This window comes from Canis lupus, unplaced genomic scaffold, assembly GCF_011100685.1.
Source record: "Canis lupus familiaris isolate Mischka breed German Shepherd unplaced genomic scaffold, alternate assembly UU_Cfam_GSD_1.0 chrUn_S885H1049, whole genome shotgun sequence".
In the NCBI taxonomy this organism is placed as follows: Eukaryota; Metazoa; Chordata; class Mammalia; order Carnivora; family Canidae; genus Canis; species Canis lupus.
The window spans coordinates 21639-30223 of NW_023331848.1; the positions used below are offsets into that span (position 1 = coordinate 21639).

Consider the following 8585-nt stretch of genomic DNA (forward strand, 5'->3'; position numbering starts at 1 on the left):
ACACGAGCACCATCAAAAGGTAAAGAACAGACAGTTAAAACCCAAACAAGATGAAAGTGCTATGTACAAATGCCCCAGATCCATGGTCTTATTCAGAACTTGTCTTTGTCTTTACCAGTTCCTAAAGAGTATGAGCTGCTTCATCCTCAGGATCTGCATCAAACAGAGGTAGCTTGTAGCCATGTAGTCCTTATGTCAAAAGGTACAACAGAACATGTAATTTAGGATTCATTAAACAGATTGAGTTCTTCCTTGTGTGATAACTAGGGTCAATAGGGATGGGGACGTATCAGAATTGAAAACACAGAAAAGAGTCCAATAGAGGAGGAAATATTTAGAAATTTAGAAACAACAAAAAAAAGAAATTTAGAAACATTGTTATTGTCTGTATTTAAATATATACAATAAACTGCATGTTGTTATTAGCACTCTAAAATTATAGCCCAATTTTAGGCTATGACTTTGAATTTTCAGAAAATTTAAAATGGGAATATAAGATAGCACTCATGTATAAGCTAATACTATAGCTTTGCTGCCTTCAATTTCTAAAGTTGGAAGGACAAAATATGACTGTTATCTACAATAATCAGCTGTCTTATGATGGGAGGTGCACAACACACACATACACATACACACACCAGACACAAATCTCAAAAGTCAAAGTTGGTTCGTAAACTAAAAATAGTTTATAGGCAACTTACGGTTATTCCCAGCATTGTTAGTAACATGTTGATAGTGTCATTTGCCGTGTCGGAATTTGTCACTGTTATAGTTACGGACTGTAAAAAATAAATAAGAAAATTGCTACAAATTTTTTTTAGATTTAAAGCATGTGACCAAATAATTGTCAAATTATTATCCATACTCCAAAGGTAAAGCTTGTTTTCAGGTAATGACAAAGTAAAGCACGTGTAGAACACGAACCCTTAATTATATTTTCATTTTTTTTATGTAACATGAAGCTAGTAGGAAACATGTCAGTAAAACATATATTTCCCTCCAAGAATTTGTGGCATACAAAATACAGCAGCTGAAGCAAGGAAGAGAAAAACTGAGAATTCCAAGAGGGCACTTGGGTGACCCTCAGCTCCATAAGGCTATTTCCAAAATGGTGGGAGGGGGATAGTATTAAAGGAAGGCACTAGATACTTTCCTCTCTTACTGAGTTGTGTTTGTATAGTATGGCTTAGTTCCTTTGTAATTACATAGTCGGTTTCAGTAAAATCAGATAAGAACTGGCTATGACACTTTTTTTAAAAACTACTATTTAGTCTGTATTTTCTTTGTCAGGCATCATGATTAACTAAGACTTCCATTGTTGCAATCTGTTAAGACAAATAAAACCAATGAATCTAGGAAATGAGACTGGAAATGTTAGAAGTTTATGTTCTATTCACAACTCTGCCAGTGAGTAGATACTTATAATAGCTCTCTATCAGACCATACATTGAGAAACTGCTCCATACAACTAGGAAAAGTTTACAGAAAATTTTCTGAAAGGGGTTAATAGGAATCTGAGATGGATCTATAAAACTATCTCAATTACAAAAGTCATTTTAAAATAAGAGAATATGTAACCAGAACATTTACTATGCATACAGTTTTTGTAACATTTTTAGGCAATGGGGCCTGTGTCCTTCAGGAAACAGTGCATAAAGAAGAAACAGCACAAGTGGACACTCACAGGCCTTGAAAATATTAAAAGCAAAGTTAAAAGATGCTCTTTCATAATTCATTCCTTGTCCTTTCATTGTATTTTTCTTCCTATGAATTGAATGCAATTACTTGATATCACAGATGGTCCAAAAGTAATTCAATAGTCATTCAAATAGTCATTGAAATAGTAATTCAAGGGATGTATGTATATTTTCCTGCATGTTGTAGGATCTCCCAACAGACAAATTCCATTAGAAGGAACTCTCTCTAAACAAATAACTTCAGAAAAACAAACTATTTTTTGAAATAATTCAAAAGAAAAAGAAAAGTTAGTTTTTGTTCATGAGTCAAACTGTTATTTAATATATGAAGAACCAGGAAAATGAGATCAATTTTCAAGAGCTGAAGCCACACCTGAGATGATCTAGATGCTTAGACTATTAGCCAAAAACAGCTATTACAATAATGCTCAATGATACAAATGAAAATGTGCTCACAATAAACAAAAATAGAGGCATCTTAGTATAGAAATGAAGTATTATTTTTCTTTTTTTGAGAGGAAAAATATTTAAAAATAGAAATTTTTATCTGAAAAATATTTTTTAAAAATTTATTGGCTAGGCTACATTGCATAATGGAGATGATGAAAAGAAGTCAGTGATTTGAAAATAGATACTAGAAATTATCCAGTGTGAAGAAGAAAAGGGGGGAAAAGATTGAAAAAATTAACAGAGCCTGAGAGATCTCTGAACAATGTGAAAGTGTCTGATATGCAAATAATGGAACTGTCACAAGGAGAGAAAGAGAAATAATGAGGAAGGAAATATTTGATGTAATAATGATTAAAATTTCCCAAATTTGGTGAAGGCATCAATTTATAAATTCAAGAAATTCAGAATATGTCAAATAGGACAGATTCAAAGAAAACCATGCTTAGGTACTTCCTAGCCACACTGTTAAAAAACAAAAATAAAGAGAAAACTTGAAAGCAGCTAGAGAAAAAATGACAAATCACCTACTGAGGATTAATGTTTAATCACAGACTACTCATCAGAAAGCATCAAGAGCAAAAGACTGGAACATCTCTAAAGGACTAAAAGGAAAAAATCTGCAAACAAAATTCTACATCCCCAAAATATCCTTCAAGAGTCAGTGTCAAAAATAAAGCCATATTCAGATAAAAGAAATTAAGTAAATCTGTTTGCACCAGTTTTGCACAAGGAATGCTAAGAATCATCTTTCTACAATGAAGTGAAACAGTGCAGTGGGAAACCTGGATCTTTAATAATGGGTGAAGAACATCAGAAATGTTTATTTCACCCAAACTATACCTCAATAAAGTTGATTTTTAAAAATTCAAGGTAATTTTCCAAGGAAAGTTTGAATGTAAACCACTGCCACAATTGATATCAAAGGCAGAGACGAGAATGTGCTCTGCTGCTAGAGAATTCTCTCTCCTTCATGCAGTGCATCTAGCCTGCACTTAGCAACAGATCAAAATATTTGCATGGCTTTTGCTTTATCCAGGAATATCTTTTTTTTCCACCTTCAAATAATGTTTTGTGTGATCTAGAGCTACTTCAAACTATAACAACAACCACAAAAAAATGCCATTTAAAGATACCCAAAGTATCTTGTTCATCACTGTAAATGTCTTGGCTACTGTACTACAATTTCAGAAATCAAATTTTACACACAAAACTGGGCCAATTGGTTTGATTTTTTTCTCCCCACGGTATAAAGAAATTGAAATAGAAATATGCTGATCCCTTAAAAGTGTCATCCCTCTTAGTTCAATTCAATCCTGATATTCCTTGGAACAAAAGACTTTTTAAAACTCCTCTGCATTTGACATAACTACTCAATGAAACACCTGATCCTTAAGTGGATCCTGTACTAGAAAGGAGACATTATTGAGGTCAACTGACAAAATGAGAATGGGAATGGCAGAGTAAAGTATTATGCCAAGGTTAAATTCACTAAAGGTGATAACTGTAGAATATCTTTATTCTTAAGAAATGCTTAGGTTTAAGGAAAAAGGGCCATAGTATATGTATGACCCTCAAACGTAAGTATACACATACATGTAATAGACAGAGAGAAGAAAATAAGTGATAAAGCAAATGGAATAAAGTGTTACCAATAGGTGAATCTAGAGAAAGAGTATACGGGGTCTTTTTGTATTACTTTTATACTTACAACTTTTCTCTGAGTTTATAGTTATACCAAATAAAATATCTGGAGGGGAAAAAGGACTGTGGAGACAATCCAGACCATTCTGTATGTAAGTGGTGGCCACTGGGGAAAAAATGGTTGATTCTAAATCACTGTATTACAAGCCACTATAAGCAATTAGAAGGATCCAGAGAAATGTTATAGACACTTAACATCCATACTCTTTCCTTGCTTAAGCACTGTAGTATGTATTCCTCTTGCTTCATATTACCTAGGACGCAGTTTTTAGGTCTATAAAGCAGTACATGGAGAGGGGGAAAATACATTTTTCCTCATGGTACTTTTCTAAATATTCTCTCTCTCTTCCTACCTTTTGCTCTCTCTTTCCTCTCTCCCCAACTCACTGCTTCCTCCCTCTCTGTGTCTCCACCTCTATCTCCATCTTTTTCATTCAGTCAGAATTAGGAACTCAGAATTTAATTGTTGGTCTTAAAAATACTCACACAGGCACAGTTCTTGATGTTCTCAGTGAAGATTTTGAGGAGAATGCTTTTTGGCTGCTCCTTCTCTTTGGCTAGCATGATGTACCTAATCGAATTTGATAGTAACCCAAAATAGGGTAGGATAAATTACCTTACTTTCCAATCAATTTATGTTGATCATGTTTTTAACGTACTTTGTTATTTTTAAATGCATATAAATAAGCTCAGCAAAACCAAATTTTGGGTCAGAAGGAAACATGCAAAAATATTTCAGGAAAATAAGCTGTGACTCGGAAAACAATGGATCACTCTCGTCATGTGAGATTTGACCAGCAGATCCAGTCACCAAAGCTTTCCTGCCTAGCTAGACCAGAGGGCATACTAGCACCTTCAAATGTAGGAATTAGAAGTTGCTTTCAGCATTACTCGGTAGGGTAAACTGCACTTATGGAAATTTAATATATGTTTTGAGAATAATGTTAGCTATAATCATGAGGTTGGAGAGCTGGGGAAGATGAGAGTGATAACCAGAATTTCATAAAAAATAAGCAATATATGCATGTAAAGGAGAGCAGGTTATTTGTAGTAATGGCCAGGGTACAATTAAATAAAATCATTGGAGGATAGTGTAACAATTTCTACTAAGGGAAGGGAACATAGTTTGGGGGCACTGCTTTGAAGAGATCTACATTTTTCCATCATGGGTTAAAGACTTATAATAATACATTGACAAAATACCTTTGAAGGTAAGAACGCCATTTTTCCTTTTGTTCTGAAGAACTGCAATTTAAAAAATGAGAAGAAAAAAATTGAGGAACGTACAATACTCCTACTAACATATTAAGATCACCATTCCAGATTAAAAATATCAGGAGCCCGTTGTTAAGGGATGGGGATGTGTAAATTGTACTCCCCTTAGAGTTGGGCTTTTGGTGGACTCTATTAAAGCAATGGGAAGTAGATCCTAAAGAGGAAGAAGAGTTGATTTCAAATCTGAAAACTTAATTGTGACTATGTGATGCAAGCTATGTGATCACGGGCATGTTGTTAACCACTTTGATATTTAGTTTCCAGAACTGGAAAAAGGTTAATTATAGCTCAGAGTGTTCCTGCAGCTGCAAGGGCTATTCGGATATAAAGAATATTACCATTCAAATTAAATCACATTTAAGAAATTTAGCAATTTGATGGAACTGTCTTGGCTCAGAAACAAGAATATCTTTTTCAGAAAAAAACACCTGTAATATTTTTATTTCTTTATACATATGGCAGATTGTAATATGTTAAATTAGTTCCTAAAAACCGTATTCTTCATCACTGTGATCTTCTGAGAAAGATCAATCCCCTGATGCAAAATTACTAAAGATCAGTATGTTCTCTGCTAAAATTTTCACAGCATTTAATATCCAAAGTTGCAAATGTCTTAAGGCTCATTCACATGTGGGCTTATCACTTACCAGCATTTTTTTTGGTTGTGGTAAATTACACATAAAAGAAAATTGACCATTAGTGACCTTTAGTATATTCATCGTTCTGTGCAACCATCGTGACTGAACATGTTTATCACCCCAAAGCAAACATGTGTCTATTAAGCAGTCACTCTCCCTTCCCTCCTGTCCCTAGCTCCTGTTCCACATTTTATATTTGTTGATATACACTTGGTTTCTTTTTCTTTATTCTTTCTTTCTTTCTTTTTTTCTTTCTTTCTTCTTTCTTTCTTTTTCTTTCTTCTTTCTTTCTTTCTTTCCTTCTTTCTTTCTTTTACTATTGTCAACAATACTGCTACAAACGTTTGTGTATTTTTTTTTAATTTTTATTTATTTATGATAGTCACACAGAGAGAGAGAGGCAGAGACATAGGCAGAGGGAGAAGCAGGCTCCATGCACCGGGAGCCCGACGTGGGATTCGATCCCGGTCTCCAGGATCGCGCCCTGGGCCAAAGGCAGGCGCCAAACCGCTGCGCCACCCAGGGATCCCCCAAAGTTTGTGTATTAATTTTTGCATGGACATATATTTTCCTTTCTCTTTATGTGTCTGGAGGTCATATGTAATTGTGTTTCACTTATTGAGGAGCCATCAAACTGTCTACAGTGGCTGTCACATTCTATAATTCTACCAGCAACACTACTCCCCACCCTCTCCATCACCATTTCAGGACCTGTCGCATCAAGAAAGTAGAATGCCCATTTAGTGTCCCAACCTGCCTAGGTGCATAGACACAGCTTCTAGTTACTCATGCCAATCCGCAGAACAGTAATAATAATACAATAACAAAATTTAGGTGCCAGATGTTGTTATATGTGCCTTCTATCTATTTATACAGCCTTTTTAACTAATAGTTAAATGGCTTCCACATTTTCCTCCTATTAGGGGGAAATTTTTTTTTTTTGGACACTCCCCTACCAAACACTTTATATATTCCCTTTTTTTTTAAATTCCCATTTGAAACTCTTTCCTTCCACTTGCAACCTGGAGAAGATATTAAGCAATGGGAACTGATGATCTTTATGCAAAAGAAGACCTGCAGAGAGGATATAAATACATGTTTCTTCCTAATAAGATTTGAAAATTTTTCATTAATTCAACAGCTGCATTATAGGATTAATAAATTAACAACTTGTAAAGATTTTTGTTGTCTTACATTTATGATGACCTGTGAGATTTTGGTGGAGTGGGGTGAGGAGAAGAAAGCAGTGTGTTAAGTACAACCGCATAAAACAGGAATGAGGCTTGGGGTGTGGATGTTTCAAACAGAGATGCAAGTGTGGCATGATCCCTGTAAACTCAGAGGTGTCTGCTCAGGATATCCAGGGTCGAGATCCACATTCCCCATCCTCTTGTCAGCCTAAAAATGTGTCTTACACAACTAAACTCTACTCAATGGAATCATATTTTGTTTTAGATCGTCACCAACTAAGATAATCTGTACACAGCAATTCAGGCAACCTAGTATCCAACGGCATGATCAATTTTTTGTATAATTACATACTGATGTTAAGGGAATTAACTTGGGAGTGTAAAAGCAATTTTTCAAATTTAATTGGACCCTTTAATAGTACTTGCTCAAGAAATCTATTCCGGTGATTTAAAAATGCAGATACTCCCTGGGAATCAGAGGGCAGGATCTTGGAGAGGAGACCTTGAACCTCACTCTGTTGATTCTCCTTCCACAGAACTAGAACTCCTAACTCCTCAAGTGGCTACTAGAGCCCATTTGAAAAACCATTGATCAAAACTGAAGGAAATTACTCCAGTAGTTCCCACTATACATTATCTACTTGTTTCCATGTGGATATAAGCACCTTCTTAGGCCAAGTACAAGGCAAAACAAGTGTCATGGGAGGTCAAAAAGTGAGTCACCAGCTTGGTAGACAATAGATTTCAATGTTATCCTTTTCAAGCCATGTAGATACAGGACACCAAGGCATCGGTCTTACCTGAAGGTGGCCACAAAGTTTACCGTGGGCCAGCCCAACACAAAGGACCTCCCAGAACTGATGTTGGCATCTCCCACTGTATCCATGCAGTTGGCAATCCACATGGTGTTCAGTGGTATTTTCTTTTTATCTTAAAGTTTTTCTTATACCTAGAAAGATCCCAAACATGACCTCTGTTAGTTCATTTCAAAATGTTATGGGAACAGCTGTGTTCATTAGAGACCAGTTCTCACTGCTCCGGGGCAAATCAGGTCTCCCACATCTCTATTACCCTCTGTGCACACACAGCAAATGGTTAGATGGGCCTTTGCAATGTGTGTGTTGAGCAAACTCTGGCTTGGAAAACTGAAAACACTCTAATGGCAGCAAATAGCCATATTTTTGAATGGTGAGTGTTGAGTAACCACTGTATATTTTAGAGCTTTGTAGGAAAACCATTAATTCATTTGCTATTGCTGGATTTGTTACCTATTACACATAATTTTATGGCTATTATTGCAGTTAATTATTCATTTATGACTTGCATACTTCAAAAAGTGTTTGAGGGGCTGAACAAAGGTACATGATACATGACTTATAAAAATAGTTATACAATTTTTTTCTTAAGAGAGACAAACCAAGGGCACCTGGGTGGCTCAGTCAGTTAAGCATCCAACTCTTGGTTTTGGCTTGGGCCACGATCTCAGGCTCTTGAGATCATGCACCTGTGTAGGGCTCACCACTCAATGAGGAGTCGGCTTCCTCTCTCCCTCTGCCACTCCCCCCACTCATGCTTGCTCTCTCTCTAAAATAAATAATAAATAAATAAATAAATAAATAAATAAATAAATAAAC

The 8585-nt window shown here is 35.6% G+C and overlaps 1 protein-coding gene across 3 annotated transcripts in view; it reads right to left on the bottom strand.

Annotated features, from left to right (window-relative positions):
• The window catches only part of LOC119879448 (rho GTPase-activating protein 20-like), a 29367-nt gene extending 21494 nt beyond the window's left edge, over positions 1–7873 (bottom strand). For all 3 annotated transcript variants that reach the window (XM_038589730.1, XM_038589731.1, XM_038589729.1), the window contains exons 1-4: positions 7752–7873; positions 5052–5093; positions 4335–4419; positions 702–779 (exon numbers count right to left, since the gene is read on the bottom strand). In XM_038589730.1, the coding sequence (XP_038445658.1) occupies positions 702–779; positions 4335–4419; positions 5052–5093; positions 7752–7855 (309 nt within the window). In that variant the 5' untranslated portion in view covers positions 7856–7873. The remainder of the gene's footprint in view (positions 1–701; positions 780–4334; positions 4420–5051; positions 5094–7751) is intronic.
• Between the last annotated feature and the right edge of the window lie 712 nt (positions 7874–8585).